The sequence below is a fragment of the Cryptomeria japonica genome, chromosome 10, assembly GCF_030272615.1.
Source record: "Cryptomeria japonica chromosome 10, Sugi_1.0, whole genome shotgun sequence".
In the NCBI taxonomy this organism is placed as follows: Eukaryota; Viridiplantae; Streptophyta; class Pinopsida; order Cupressales; family Cupressaceae; genus Cryptomeria; species Cryptomeria japonica.
The window spans coordinates 774,924,609-774,941,527 of record NC_081414.1 but is presented as its reverse complement, the minus strand read 5'-3'; the positions used below and the strand labels follow the sequence as shown (position 1 = coordinate 774,941,527).

Here is a 16,919-nt window from a genome sequence, read left to right as displayed (position 1 = left end):
ATATAAAAAAAATTGATAATAAATCTAAACTTTATGTAGGTGAAAATATTTTGATGCAAATTAATTGATTATTAATTAATTGTGAAAATCTTGGTAGTTACCAGTACAAGTAACAAATCTTTTACTTTTTAAATAATTTATAAATAGCATTATTCTCACTTAATTCAATAGTATTAAATTTTGATAACATAACAACACTAAAATAATAGAATAATGACATAATATAATATAAAACATTATTAATAGTCATAAAAATTATAAAATAGTAATAAAATGTTTAAAATAAAAATATTCTAATAATTAAAGTACTAATATTGATAATAATATTAAGTCAACAGTATAATACATTAGTAATTACAATAATAAAAATAATAATCTAATAATTTTGACATTAATAGTATAAAATTAACATTTTTATAATACAAAATTCAAATTAAAGATTAAAAATAAAATAATCGCTCTCCACAAATTTTAGCGAAATATGTGAATCTCCAGATTTCCTATTAGTAAGCCTGTGCCAACATAGAGCGATGAGGAGGGAGAGTGGTGGGTGGTGCTTGGGAAAAAGGCCAAGCGTCTAAAGAATTCTTTGAAGATTTCATCTAATAACATCGCAATATCTCTTACATTGCAGGGAGGCCCTAACTGGGAGGAACAAAGTATGTTTTGCTCTCGTCATCTCGCCCCAACTCATTGGTCTTTGTCAATAACTTTGTGTGCCAGGCTTGCAAATATAGAAAGGTTTTAAATAGTAGGTGGCTAAACCCTAGCCAAAATCGCAGGTTGCAGCCATGAAAGTCTCCTTCTCATCTGGTGCGAAAATTTAACCTGGGTGTTGAGGAAAACCCTAGGGCATTCCCTTCGCCTTCTCTGAATGGCAACCCTAACCGAGCATTTGAATATTTTAAGAAAGCTTCGCCTCAAGTCTCTGTGAATAAAGGTCAGACTTTCAACAAGGATCCCCACCAGACAATCAAGGTCATTAGCCTGAATCTGAGCCTTATGCAAGAGCAATGGAATTACTATCGCAACTATAGATTAATAGCATTTTGGAATGGCAAAGACCTTTCCTTCGTGGACCTGGAAGAGTGGTGGAAAGTGAGATTCACTAATCAGGTAAGTATCTACGACCTAGGTAATAACTGCTTATTAATTACGTGTTGTAACGCGAAGGTTAAAAATAAAATTTTAAATGGTAACATTAAATTGTGCAAAGGTATATGTTCCAATGCTTCGATTGGATACCAAATTTTAATTCAAAAAATTTTAAACCGAGGAAGATTGTGAAATGGTTTAATATAGGTCCTATGTTAGTGGAATTTCATACTCTAGAGATTATGAGAATCAAAGGCTTGCAATTAGGCATTTTTTTAGGGGCAGAGGGTATCTTGAGGAGTAATTTGGAAAATAACATTAAACTTTTGATAAAAATCAACCTTGAAAACCATTCTTTGGTTCCCATCAAACTTAATTCTGAGATGGGGAGGTGGAGCATTTATCCCTCTGTTTATGAGGGCAAAATCAATACTTCTAATATTTTTATGAGCAAAATCCAGATTCGAAGAATCAATCATTAGATGGGCAGTCCTCTAGCTCAACCTCCCCTGTTAAGGATATGCAATGATCTGTAGCTGAGACTTTGAATTTAAAGTCTGGCAAGCAACCCATGAACCCTAGGATTGGTCATAGGATAGTAAGCTCAAGTAGTAAGAAGAACATGTCACTTTCAAAGAATAAAATTGTGAAGGGCCACTCTATGGGCCATATCTCTAAATCTGTATCTGCTAAGGGCTTTCCTTTGGTAGGATTTTGTCCAACTTCTGGAGATGTTATGGGGATGGATAAGTGCAAAATTCCTAACGTTAACCCCCTTAATCAAGGAGACCTGAGCCAAGTGGTTTCTAAAAATGCAGTAGAATTGCAGCAACAGCTACTTGATGTGGATGAGTTTAAGGTGGACGTTCAAGAGTAATTAGATTTACTGGATCAATAAGTTACCCCTCCCCAGTTCGAGGTGGATGGTCTGGTCTTGTTTGCATAGGATACAAATGATCTAGGGTTAGAACTTCATTTTGATCACTTCACAAAGATGAAGGAAGTCGTAGGGTCAGGGGCGCTCAAGGGAATGCAAAGAATAGATGAAGTCGATGGAGTCCCAGGAGGGGTACCATTAGGCATAGGCATTGGGACTAAAGGAAAGTCCAAACTAGACTATGGATTATCCGTTAAGAGGAGGGGTAGGAAATCTCTGTCAAAGTTGAGAAACATTAATAGAGAAGCCATAGGGCAAGCTAAGATTACCTTGATTCTACATCCAGGGAAGGGGAAGTTCCTTCTTGCCCAACCATGAAAATCATAACGTGGAATGTTAGGGATATAAATGCCCCTAACAAGCAACGTATTTTAAAATGTTGCATTTTGACTATTAAAGTCGAATTATCCCTAGTTCAAGAGACCAAATTGAATCACGAAGAAATAGAAAAATTTAGGAGACGACTGGGTCACCTAGTATGGGAAGTTGTCCTAGTGGAAGGAGCCTAAGGGGGTCTAGGCATTATATGGGATCCAAGGCGGGTTTCAGATGACATTTTGTCAAATAATAGATATTGGATATGCTCCCTAGTTAAGAACCTCAGGAGTAATTTGAATTTCACCCTTCTTAACATTTATGGGCCCACCCTACACATGAGAAGTTAGCAGTATGGAACGAAATCAGACAGCTGTTATCAATGCATCCATAATGGAATTGTTTTCTAAGAGGGGATTTCAATGCCATAGCTAATCTCACAGAAAAAATAGGGGGGTTAAGAAGTGAGCCCAAATCTCTAATAGACTTTAAAAATTGGATTAATCATCACAACATGATAGATATTCGTACTAACAATGGTTCCTTTACTTGGAACAACAAAAGGCAGGGTTTTAGCAATATTGCTGAAAGCCTGAATAGATTTATTTTTAAAGGAAACATCTTAGAATCTCACTATCTCTTCAAGGCTTGCATCATGCCTTTCTCAGGATTGGACCATTTCCCTATCCAACTTACCATTGTAGAAGAATCTAAACCTAACCGATGTCCGTTCAAATTTGAAAAAATGTGGCTAAAGAATAATTTTTTTTTAGAGAATGTTGAAAGATGGTGGAATGAAGCAGCTGTTGGTGGATCAAAACTTTATTTCTTTTTCACCAAACTAAAATATGTTAAGAGGCAACTACTATAATGGAACAAGGAAACTTTTAGAAATATCTTTTTAGCCAAAAAGACTATAGAAATAGACTTGTCTATCCTAAATGAGAAGATTATTAGAGAAGGAGTGGACCAAGCCAGTTTCTTAAGGGAGAAAGAGCTACTCCTAAAATATGAAGACATCCTTTCCAAAGAAGAAATCTTCTGGAGGCAAAAATCTAGAGCAATGTGGATTTGAGAAGGTGATCAGAACACCAAGTTCTTTCATTCCTCTACTAAACAAAGAAGTAGGATAAACAAAATTACCCAAATCTATATTGATTATAGTTTGGTTCTAAAGGAACCTAGGGATATCACAGTTGAAGCAGTTTCCTTCTTCCAAAAGCTATTAAATAGTGAAGTACCTTCCGACCTAGTAGCCCAATCCAGTCTGCTTAATAACATTTCTAAGTTAATAATAGATAAGAAAAATATCTTTCTAAATAGTAAATTTAGCAAACTGAAAATTGAGAACATGATAAAATAGTTACACTCGGACAAGTCCCTCGGTCCAGATGGTTTCCTAGCTTGCTTCTTTCAGGCTTGTTGGCATTTTATAGGTGATGAGATGGTAGAGGCCTTGGATGGAGCCAGATGCTCCAAAATATTTCTCAAGGAAATTAATAATACCTTTTTAGCATTAATCCCCCAAAAAGAAAGGGTTGAATGTATGAATGATCTCAAACCTATCTCTCTCCACAATACCATATATAAGGTGTTGTCAAAAACATTAGCTAATCGACTCAAACTTTTATTAGACACCATTATTTTGAAGGAACAAACTGACTTTGTCCCTGGTAGGTCCATTTACGATGAGGTCATCATAACACAAGAGGCCATTCACTCTGTCCAATACAATCATCAGTCATGCATGTTGATGAAATTGGATATTAGGAGAGCTTATGATATGGTCAATTGGAGGTTCTTATGCAAGTGCTTAGAGTCGTTTGGTTTTAACCAATTCTGGATCAACCTTGTTTACAAATGTATATCAACTCCCAAGCTCTCTGTTTTAGTTAATGGTACCCTTGAAGGTTTCTCGAGGTCCAAGGCAAGGGGATCCACTATCCCCTTTCCTCTTCATCATCATGGTGGAGGCCTTAGATAGGATCATTAAAAAATCCCAGGAGTTGGGCAATATATCTAGAATTAAAATCACCAATAATCTCCTTGTTGTCACCCACCAACAATTTGTGGATGATACTCTTCTATTTGGGAATAATAACATAGCAGAAGCCAGAAATTTTAAACTCATTTTAGATTGGTTCTCTAGAGCTTCAGGCCAAATGGCTAACAAGGACAAATCCAAATTATTCTTCTTCAATACGAATGTTATAATGGAATAGCAATCTCAAATATCTTAGGTTTTCAGTGTGGCTCTTTACCGAGTAAATATCTAGGCTTACCTGTAGCTAAAGGTCAAAAGTCATCACATTTTTGGGATGATATCTTGGCAAAATTAGATAAAAAATTGCAAATTTGGAAAGGCAGATGGTTGTTAGCAGCAAGTAGAGTAATTTTGTTAAGATATGTTCTTTTAGCTCTTCAACAATACTAGATGGCATGTTATCCTCTAACAATAGGGGTTAAAAATAAGTTAAATAAAAAACTTAGAATATTCTTTTGGTAGGGGTTGGTAGATAAGAATAAATTTGCCTTATACACGCTACTTGTTTTTCCATGCTTTTTTTGGGTGGTGTCCACTTTTTCGACCACCATCTTTGTGCACATACCCATAGGTATAGTTGTGAAAAATTAAAAATTCTAAAAAATATGTTCATGTCATGGTCATTGCAGAGATCACAAAAAAATAGCCCAAATAAAAAAATTGCACTAAAAAAGGCCTCAAAATGACCAAGTTATGAGCCTCCAAACTTGGATTGCAAAAACAAAAACACTTGTACTGAACTTCAAGAACAATAACCGAACTGACTATCAACTTAAAAGAATCACTTGAAAACCTCAAAATCACAAACCATCTGAATTAAGGACACACCAAAACATCCCAAACACTCTACTAAATCAACAAACCAAGATATTGCAATGCAAAGCGAAATCCAGAACACTAATCAACATCGAAAAACTAAAAAATCAACCGCAATAATGGATCTCATAACTTGATTAAATCTCCATGTAAACCTCTGAAACTTGAGCTGAATCAACTAGAGACACTTATCTTAAAACCCTTTGATTTGTAACAACTCATCTGCAACACATTGGCTACACCAACTCACTTAATCTGACTGCAACACTGGAACACACAGAGGAATATGTTTACATCAATGACAACACATCACTCCAACAATCTCCCCATACATCCAACAATCTTCACAATGCCAACAGGTTCTCCTTATAGGGGTTGTCAGTGGTCATCGAGACTACTTCAATCCACTTTGTGAAATATTCTGTTGCAGTGATAATGAACTTGTGTCGATTTGAAGAAGAAGGATGAATTTTCCCTACTAAATCAAGTCCCCATTGACAGAAAGGCCAAGATGTTGTAAACGGTTGTAGCTCCTGTGCTGGTGCATGAATAAGATTGCCATGAATTTGGTACTTTGGACATTTCTTTGCAAATTGATAGGATTCATTCTCCATTGTTGGCCAGTAATATCCCATTCTTAGAAGTTTCTTGGCGAGAGTAGGACCACTTGAATGTGTACCGTAGATACCCTCGTGAAGCTCGTGTAAGGTAGAGTCAGATTCGTTACGATCGAGGAAATGAAAAAGAGTACCATCTAGACCTTGATGATAAAGTGTGTCAATGATTAAGGTATAGCGAGTGGCTTGCCGAATGAAAATGTGTTTTTGGTTGCAGGATAAGTCGAGTGAAAGGATATTGTTCTTAAGATATTCATAGATCGTCCCATATAAAGGGGAGTCTAGACCAGTTAGGGCATAGATGACTTGGGATAAAGAATTATCATATGTTGGGGAAAACAATAGCTCTACCAAGAACTCGTAATGACTTTGTTTCTCTAGAATTTCCAGTAATGAAGCGATAGTGGCCATTGCATCGGTCACTCTATTGTCCAACCTTGGTATTTGTTCAAAGGTGATGTGTACAAAGTACTGTTTGAAATCATCCACCATTCTCTTGTACGAAAACAACTTGTCATCCTTTGTTTGATATTCATTATTGATCCGATTGATAACTAGTTGGGAATCTCCATAGACTTTTAATTCCATGATTTTCCATTCCACAACCATTTTGATTCCTGTCACTAGAGCTTCATATTCAACAATGTTGTTGGTGCATGGAAATATCAGTCTATAAGATCTTGGAATGGTGTGTCCTTAGGGAGTGACAAACAATATGCTAACACCTGATCCATGTTGGGTATAGGACCCATCAAAGTATAAGATCCATTGCTTGGTTGTAACAATAAGGACATCCATGTCTGGAAATTCCACCTGAATTGGTTGTTTATTGAGCAATGGTGCTTCAGCTAATTGATCTGCAATTGCCTATCCTTTGATAGCCCGATGTTCCGTGTACTGGATATCAAACTCATTGAGAATCATGACCCATTTAGCCAATTGGCCTATAAGAGTTGCTTTGTTGAGTAAATACATGAGAGGATCAATTTTTGCCACCAACTTGATTGTATGGGCTAGCATGTAGTGACAAAATTTTTGAGAGGCAAATACTATTGCTAAGCAAGCCTTCTTAATGAATGTATAGTTTAGCTCATATCCATTTAAGGTTCTACTGATGTAATATATAGCTCGTTCCTTACCTTCTTGATATTCTCATGCTATCTATGTATACTACATGCTATCTATTTAGTTAATATTTTTAATCTAAATTTTTATATATTCTTTTCAACCCTTGGACAAATTGATCTTGATATGGACACACATTTATGGATGAAACTAATAGAACCTATCAAGCTCAACACAAATTACACTCCCAATGGAAGTAGTAATGGTACTTAAAAGTTCCAACAAGAAAGGGATAAACCCATGAATGTAGGACAAATTTGTAGATGAAGTTTTTTCTCATATGATATGATCAAATCCTGTATCTAGGGATGATAAACTAATAGAGATGCATGGAAATCCATAAACCATGCTTGAGAATGCTATCAACATTGTTGGCCTTAGCGAAATGAGAAAGAAAGAACCCTTTCCTGATATTTTGGATAGTTTCAAGCTAAACCGCATGTGTGTTCCAATGCTTGTTGACCCAACTATAGAGCATGCTTCAAGGGGAATTATTCCAACAAAACACCTATAAAAGTAAAACACTCTAGCCACTTACAAGCGTTATCAAACTTAGGGATTGGTAAAACCTCCTTGATTGGGGAATCAAGATGTGTGCCTTGTGAGAATCATTCAAAAGAAACTTCGATGTCCACATGTTTGGAGGTTCCATTATAAAGAGTCATCCAACTATCAACACCAATATGAACTGTTGTGTTGAAGCCATTTGAAGCAATAAAACGGACTAGCTAAAACCCCACAATAAATGTGGAAGGGTTAAAGTTTTCATGTGTGAAAGCTATGATTTTTCATAAAGATAGAAAAGAGATAGTCTAAAGACACAAACCCTAATAGAGCCAAATTCATAGTCAATATATTACAATTTAAATAAAATGTGTTATCATATACTTCATACTCTAATGTGTTATCCTAAGCATCACATAATTATACTTAATATGTGTATAAGAATAATCACATCTTGTCAATTTATAATTATATTGATATATCATAGTTTACATCCAAGTTATTAATTTTATCACAAATTTCATACAAATCATTAATTTTATGATAGGTTTCATCAAAGTCATTAGTTGCTAAGCCATATATATTATAACTATACTCATTACTAAAAGTTTTGAATTCTCTTATATTTTCAGTAGTGAAGAATGCACACATTTTCTGACCTTTCCATACTAATGTTTCAAGCAACTTATGTAAGGTGTTCTACATCTTGACCTGTGACTATTTGTGTATTTAGATATGCATTTGAAGGTTCATTCATAATTCTTGGGTGTATCCTACATCTCGTTATTAAAAAGAGCAAATCTTTTTCTCCAATAGGCTAAATACATAGATCATTATCATAGGTTTTGTTTGGCCATTTTGTTTTAGCAGTAACTGAGAAGTTTAAAGTTATTTTTTAGTGAAGTGAATGAATAGCAATAGATATGCTTGGCCATTTTGTTTTAGCAATAGCTGAGTATAATTTAGGATGCTACTCGAATATTCCAAATGGCTTCCTAAATAACCATATAAGAATAGAATCATCAGCACTGCCTGGAGAAACAAAATGAACTCACTACTGCATAAAGGGTGTAAACCTCTAAGATGATGCAACATCCTCTCAAACTAAAATGCAGTTGGAAATAAACTTGAATTGATGAGGATGTTGACACATGGCACTTGAAAATAGAAGACAAAGAACTGGAAAGAGCCAATGGAAACTGAAACGCAAATCAACACATTTAGCTTCATTTACTTATTGCTAGGTACCCATGATCAGTTAATCTGACAAGGCCTTGTCCAAGATAATTGAAAAGTGGTACGACATAGCATTTATCTTTTTGTTATTCACTTTACCCTATAGTGTTTGTTGACAAAATTAAACAATATGAAAAGGAACTTAAAGAACTAAAAGATGAACATTAGTAAGAATGTACAATTGGAAACACTCATTTTCAACATAACTCAATAGAATTTGTGACCTCTGGTTCTAGCAAGGTGCTATATTCTATAGAGTGTGATCCTAATTGCATTCTTTATTCACTCTAATTGTATGTAGTGTAGGAAAAATAAATCAAGTTGGGATAGATGTTCAGTATGCTTGTATGCTCTTAACTAGCATGAATAACATTTAGAGCATTAATATATTTTATCCCATACTCAAGAGAGTAAATCTTGTCTAACTAAACATCTATTTTTTCCACAACTCTCTCTTCATCACTAGCAACTACATTGATAGCCTATGACAACATCTATATGATATCTCTTTTTCCACTCCTCTTCTTCTTTGAATTCTTCATTGTCATCTTCATAATCACTAATATCAATAGAAAATCTTGTCTCAAGAGTAGGCTATGGAGATGCATGCCTTATTGGGGTTACCCTCTTTGCTCCTATAAGTTGGATAGCTTGTTCCCTTGGTGCATCAATAGGTGGCCTAAATACATGAGATAGTAAATTTGTTATAAGCTCATATTCATGCTAGAACATAATTTCTAGTCTATTAATCTCATCATCCTCTTGGCCTACAAAGGCTCCTTTGTAAGAGGAGTTTCTTCTCATTTTCCACCTTTCAGCTACCATAATCTTGTCAAATATTGCAACCCTTCTTTCTCTATGACTCGCATTGTCAATGTTCCTAATTAAATGATCTTGTAAATCAAATTTGTGAAAATATGATTCCAAACCTTGACCAATCCTAAGCTTACTAATAATATGCCCAAGATCAAATCCTCTTCTTGGCTTATTCACTAGTAATCTGTAATATTTGATCCTCTCTGCCAAGAGATAATACCCTCAAAGGTTCTAACCCCAAAATCACCAAATTGTAATGTGGCAGGTAAAAATGATTGGTAACCATGACTCTTAAGGTGTATGTGGTTGGATTCTGCCATATGTCTTACTATTCTTGGTAACAATTTTAGAAATCCTTCAAAACCATACACCCTAATCATGTTTCAGTAGTCAAAAGCATAAAATTCACCCTAATTATGATCAATTGAAACTTTGTTCTCATGGACCTGAGTCCTCAAAATTTTCATAATAGTGGGGGACAATCTATAATCACAAGGGTGGCCAAATTCCATGTAAAGTTTCTTGACAAAAAGCTCCTCAAAGAATAGAAAATGAGCTTGATCACATCTACAATCCCACATGGTTGTCCACATTGGAATGGCATACAAATTCTCATTCTCATCGTATGGATTCAAAACAAAAGATTATTTCAATAGGTTATTCTCTCATCCTTTATACAATATCAAATACATGAGTAATGAGTAATGTATAAAGCCTATTATCTTATCATCTCTTTTTATATAGGTCAAACCTTTATTTATCTCTTCAACTGAGAATTCAGCATAATCAAATGATTGTGCTTCACGACTTTGAATGACAGTAATTAAAACCATAGGAATAGTTGACATATTGATAGAGGTATTTGTGCCCAATGCCTGGCACACTGAGTAGTAAGTCATCTCAAAATACTCCTCGAACAACTTCACGGGTCAATGCAAGAAGACGAGTCCACTTTTTGGCCAAAAAGTGGAAGTGTTTTCCCTGATTTTCAGGTTTTGTCTCATTTGAGTTTAAATTTTGAAACACTTGGAGATTGAATCTTGGAAAAAGTTAATATTATAAAAGATAGCCCTCTGGGTTTACTTTCCAAATATATAATTTATTTTAATACCCACATAATAAAAAATAACTTTTTGAATGGATTTCTAAAAATTATGTTTTAAAAATGCCTATTTCAGGACCATACTATGCATGTGAACGACCCACACTTTTTGACACAATTAAAATTATTTTCTTAAACTATTTTGGGAAATGGTTTATAACACACTGAAGATTGATGAGCATATTTTTCTATATTTTTTTTCTAAATATTTTTTTTCAATTAATTTTTTAATGACCGTAATTATCTTTTTAAAAATTTGGCATGTACAACCCACATAATTTGACGTAAACTTAACATTTTTTGATTTTTTTTTTAAATAGAATTTTCTTTTGTGTAGATTGATGACATATAATTTTTTTTCAAAATTAATTAAAATAAAAAAGCTATTAAATTAACAAAATTAGTTAATATTTCAAGTCTATGGACCCGATTTAGTATAAATTAAATGAAAAATAGTTAAAATAATCAATTTTTAAATAAATTTACATATTTAGAATCTAGACAGTATAATCTAAAATGGGTTTTAATTTTGTATAAAAATTCTCTAATTAGAGGCATGTAAACTATTTCATAAGTTCATATTTGTGCTTTCATTCATGAAGATTTGGATTTGTAGGTCCATGTCTTAGGTGTGGCCATCCCAGGCCTATCCCGGACCTAATCCCGAGCCAAGTGGTGGGTTGTGGAATCAACTTCCACAAAACGGGCCCCCGCGCCCATTTACAAAACAAGGGCCCGTTTTGAAAACGGGGGCCTGTTCCTAAAATTACCATTACTGTCCAAAAATGACAAAATGCACCCAAAAACAAAGGGTAAAATTGGATTGAAAAATGGGGGCCCGTTTAGTTTCACCTCGGGCCCCCGTTACTTTTTGCCTCGAGGGCTCGAAGCAAATACAGGTCCCCATTTTTTGAAAATGGGCCCCCGTTTCTAAGAGCATGTTTTCCAATGCACAGACTTCTGCCAATTTGTGACCCATTACCTTGCACTTACCCTCACATTGAAAGGAGGGGTGTCAGTTTCATAAAACAATTGTCACTTTCCATCTAGTTTTGGCCTATGATGAGGCAACCATTTTCTTTTATAGTCACTCTCTAATCTGTGCCACTCTTCCTTTATGGTACCTAAATCAAGCTTTAAGTCAACACTTGTATCTAAAGCAAAGACTTGACAAATATAATCCATGTCAATCATTTGGAAATCCTCACAAATTGCATTGCAAATGGTCTCCTTTTTGGCGCATAATTTTTAGCCAAGACCCTCATCAATTCAACATTTGCAAACACATTAGGGAGAACCCACTCCCTAAGTTAAGTCTATAGGGATTAAAAATTGGTCTATGTTTGAACATTCTCTTATAGTGGTATCCAAAATAGTTGTATCCATGGTCTGGGGTCCAAGCATCTCCAAGGCCCTTCTAAATATATTCAATCTTTCTAAGTTTGGATTATGACCTTGTGCTTGTCTTGGTCATGATCTTGAACAAGGAAATAGTTCGATGGGGTCTTAGTTGGCTTCCCTCTCTTTCTATTGCCTCTATGGTTTAGGTTGAGATGTGCTCACATTTTACTAGGATTTCAACAAACTTTACAAAATACAATTGATTGCATATAATACAAGAGAATTATAATTCCTCTTCTCAAACCCCACTTTCTACAAACTTATGACAGCTAAGGATTCAAATTTTCACTCAAACCCTTGAGCAAACCCTTATAACACCAAAAATATTTTTAAGAGACACAACTAAACTAAGAGAGAGAGAGAGAGAGAGAGAGAGAGAGAGAGAGAGAGAGAGAGAGAGAGAGAGAGAGAGAGAGAGCTCAGAGTGACTCACTGCTTTTATGGCTCAACCAAAGGCTTTAAATTCTCTAGGAATTCACTTTACAATACACAGAACACCTTCTACCACTCCATTACTTTCATTTGAGGCTCAACTAAATTCTCAATTTCTCTATTACTCAATCTGGTTTGAAAATCCCACTTAAATCAGCTATATGCATGAGCATATGAAATTCATTATTGCCAATGGAATTATTGTCAAGTTTAAATCTCCATCGTGAATCAAGGATAGTCAATGGCCATCAGCCAAGTTTGAATCTTCTCAATGATATGATCTCATGTACAAATAGTTTATTGAGTTGTTGGGGCTCAAGAGGCATTCCAACAACGGACAGGGCTTAACAACTTCCAATTCATCATCCACAAAAGGCACCACACAAGTGCCAAAATAACCTTTGACCATGTCAACTTGTTGGGTCATTGGAGCTTGAAAATAGCTCCAATGATAATGCTATCTCCACTAAGGGTGGGTCCCATTGACACAAAATTACAAAGCCAATTGAAATGGGGTCACAAATATTGTTAATACTTAGCTTGTTGTATTGTTGGAGCTAGAAATAGCTCCAATGATTGTATTAGCTTCAACGATGATTGGGCCCACCAATCATCAAAGTCACTCACCTTAGGTCCTTAGTTCGTTAGGACACAAAAGAAAACCCAATGAGGCAAGAAGTTCCAACAAGTTGGCTTTAGCACCCCTGCTTCATGTGACCACACAACATCGCAGGTCATTTGGTCATTGGGGCTTAAAAAGGCACCTAGCAATAATGGAAACTCCAATAAGTGGGGACGAACACTTAAAGAAATTCAAACACACATGGAGACAACTTCATTCACTAAGACATGAAAGGGTCCACGAGGCACAAAATTTCAAAACATAAGATAATTTCTTGACACTCTAGACCTAGGATAGATTGTAGTAATCAGCTAGAAATGAAAACTAATACATGGGGTCAGTTATTTATTGATAAGGAACACATGAGTCATGAGTTCGAAAATGGAATTCACCAGGGAAATCGATCATTGAGAAATATAATGGCACAACACAAGCCAAAGGTTTAGGGTTTAGGACTCAGGCCCAAAAAAGTTATATATACCCCAATGAATTTCAAATGGTGAACTAAAGAAAAACCATGACACAAAATTATGAAAATTTGGCAATCCCAACAAAATATTTGACAAATGTAGTATTTTTTATATAATAAAATTTTATGTATTTTTAAAGGACGGTTTTCATTATGGCACAATTTTAAGACAAAATGTTGAGTCTAGGGGAACTGATCCTTTTTAAGGAGATTAATATAAATCATACATAAAATATCTATTAGATTAAAAATGGAATTAAGAACAATAACAATGTGAACATTACAAAGTTATTAAAATAATATCTTAGAAGTTGGAAAAACCTTTCAAAATAAATAACACTAAAGATAGGTCAATAATGTTTTTACCCAACAATTAAGTAGTAAATATGCTTGAAATTGATCTAAAAAATTTATGTATCATTAACAACCTCCTTCAAGAGGCTTTCAAGCAACCCAACCACTTTCCTTAACCTAGTGATAACAAAAATAATTACTCAATAATTCATTTTTCTTTTTAAATTGACTTGAGTAAGATCTCCATTTAGTATTTAAAAATCATTGGATACCTCTAAATGAGTGAGATTTATATGTGCAAAGCATTATTTTAGTTGATGAGCACTACTTCCAAGTGTATCATTATCTTAAAGAAGGTGAATGATGATTTTATGCTTGTATTATGATGTTTTAGAAATTATTTCCAAGTTAATTACAATGTAGTGGAAAAGTAATTAGTGTAGTATTGAGTCAAGAGACCAATAACACACTTTTGTGAGAAATTTAGTGATAATCCATGCAAAATTACAAGTTATTTTGAATTCTAAATACATGACGTAAGTAAGCTATCTACAAAATTTATATTTTTATGGTCAAGCGTAGTGTCTCTGAAATGAATAATAATGCAAGAAACTTGATCATAAAATCAACATTATTATCTATTATGATAGTTGAACTAGTAACCATGGATAGAACTAACAGTTTATATGTCATACATCTAGATTTTGTAAATGCATCACACACATTCATATAACTAGATACGCTACATACAAAGATCTATATGAAGATTGTTTATGTAGGTACTTGACTTGTAGATGGAAATTGTGTGATTTTTAAAATTCAATAAGAAAGAATCTCATTCAGGATATATATAGTTACACACAGACAATTTTGACACAAATATGATATAAACCTCATGAAATAAGGTATAATAGAATGAAGTTTCACTCAAATGTATACTTCTGATTATTACATCATTTTAATTAGAAAAATTTATAGCATATAATATGAGATCGTATAAGCCACTACACAACATATTTAAAAACCTGTTTCTGTATTATAAAAATATCTACAAATATCAATACCAGCGTTGATGAATGTGTGAAATACCAGTCCCCGAGTTTACAGTCATACCCATCTATTTCTCAATTATATTCCCCCCTCATCCTTGTTAAACGTAATGTATCATATTTTTGGAATTCCAGCGAGTTAGCTTGAGCGATTCTTACCTACACCTGTCATTTCTATAACGCTTCACTGCCAAAGCCTTTACAATATTTCCAGACGCTTCACCTCCCATTTCTCTCTACTATATATATATAGACACGGTACACCATATCATGCAAAACCAAATAGTTCGCTTTTAGCAGCTTGTTTTGGTAGGTTAAATAGCACTTTCTGTAAGTTGTTTAATTTCCATTTTTATGGTAAGATTGTTAATACTGGTTATGTTTTTGGGTATTTTTTATTTGCAGTAAGTGAGAGGAGGAGGTTGATAGTATTTCTATGGCACAGTCTAATTGTCAGGGCAGGAGAGGTGGGGTGTTGATGGATCCACTGGATCTCACATCCAATGTGTGGAACCTATGTGACAACACTGATTTGGCACATTCTATTTATATTCCTGTGGATTGGCTTGAAACTGATCAAGCCCACATCTTCAAAGCTAACTTACCTGGTACTGTTAATGAAGTCATGTGGGTTTAAATAGACTGTCATTATTTCAGAATGATGTATGAAAGATTTAATTATGTAGTTTTTTTAAAGTAATTGTGGGAAAAATTTCTGTCAATGGATTTTAATGTTTCTATATTTTGTTTTGGAAGGTTTGAAAAAAGAGGATGTGAAAGTTCAAGTGGAAGACGAATGTGTTATGCACATAAATGGAGAGTGTAAGAAGGATGAGGTGAACAACAATGACAAGTGGCATCGTTTGGAGAGACCACATGGCCCTTTCTCTCGTCGCTTCCGCCTGCCAGGGAATGCCATGTTGGATCAAGTGAAGGCCAACATGACAAATGGAGTGCTGACTGTGACAATTCCAAAGGCAGCTGAGAGTAAGCCTAAGGTCATGCCAATCAATATATCTGAAAATTAACTTCACTAGTATGTGACGATTTTGTGTGAGAAATAAAGAAAAGAGAAAATATTCTCTGATGTAATTAAATCAAAGTTTTGGCTATTTCATTATGTGAATTAAAAGCTACTTATTTTGAAAGAGGGCTTCTTTAAAAAATTTCTAGTTTGGCATATCCACTTATTCATAAAGATACATATTATTTAAGCATATCCACTTCTTCATAAAGATTCATATTATTTAAGTTTATGATTATGTTAGAATGTAATATCTGAGATAAAAATGAATTATTTTGATTCATATTTAAAAAAAGTTATAATAATAAATTAATTAACAAAAAGTGGAACAATTTAAAAAACAAGAAAAAAATAATATTCTTATATTCAGACAGTGAATTAAATTATTTGTAATATCAAATGATAAAATGGAAGAATTTTATTTTTCCTATTTTCACCAATACATATGTACAAATCTTTCAAGAATAAAAAATATTCTCTTGCTAAGAAATATGTTTCAAACAGACATTTTTTCTTTCCTTCTAAGTTTGAAACCCACCTACCCTATATATCACCATTATTATTTTCCTTATTTTGTTACTTTCTAATATGCTCAATTCCCAATACCACATTTCCCAAATGTGCATGGTAATTATTATTTGTTACATCTAATTTATTGCTTCTAGATATTTGATTAAAGGGTTTGTTGAAAGTTGATTTTTCTTATCCTTCTTTGTAATAGTTCACAATTTCTATGCTTCCAATTTTTCTTATTTCATAAATACATATTTTACTTCAATTTATTGTCTTCGTATTTATTTTTTGTGTTCTTATAAATTGAATATTTTCATACAAAATTATTGTTTTGGGCAAACACTACAATTTGGTGCATCTAATTGAGGTCAATATGTCATTATATTACTGCAATGTTTAATCTCCTTCCTCACTATGTTATGTCATATATTGCTACATCATAATGCTTATGATCTAGAGGGTTTGTCAAGAGTTTTCTTAATTACAAAGATAAAAAACCCAAATCTAC

At 34.0% G+C, this 16,919-nt stretch overlaps 1 protein-coding gene across 1 annotated transcript; it reads left to right on the top strand.

Moving 5' to 3' along the window:
• Nucleotides 1–1,717: 1,717 nt before the first annotated feature.
• LOC131076041 (16.9 kDa class I heat shock protein 2-like) lies at nucleotides 1,718–15,902 on the top strand. Its single transcript, XM_058013067.2, has 3 exons — nucleotides 1,718–1,968; nucleotides 15,337–15,482; nucleotides 15,631–15,902. The coding sequence occupies exons 1-3, from the start codon at nucleotides 1,718–1,720 to the stop codon at nucleotides 15,900–15,902; spliced, it is 669 nt and encodes a 222-aa protein (XP_057869050.2).
• The last annotated feature ends 1,017 nt before the right edge of the window (nucleotides 15,903–16,919 follow it).

Bases quoted from the DNA above. Each gene is read 5' to 3' on its own strand.
- LOC131076041 (XM_058013067.2), top strand. From the start codon at position 1,718: ATGTCACTTTCAAAGAATAAAATTGTGAAGGGCCACTCTATGGGCCAT. The intron at 1,969-15,336 runs GTAATTAGATTT...TTGTCAGGGCAG, and splicing joins TTTAAGGTGGACGTTCAAGA to GAGAGGTGGGGTGTTGATGG. The intron at 15,483-15,630 runs GTACTGTTAATG...TTGTTTTGGAAG, and splicing joins CTTCAAAGCTAACTTACCTG to GTTTGAAAAAAGAGGATGTG.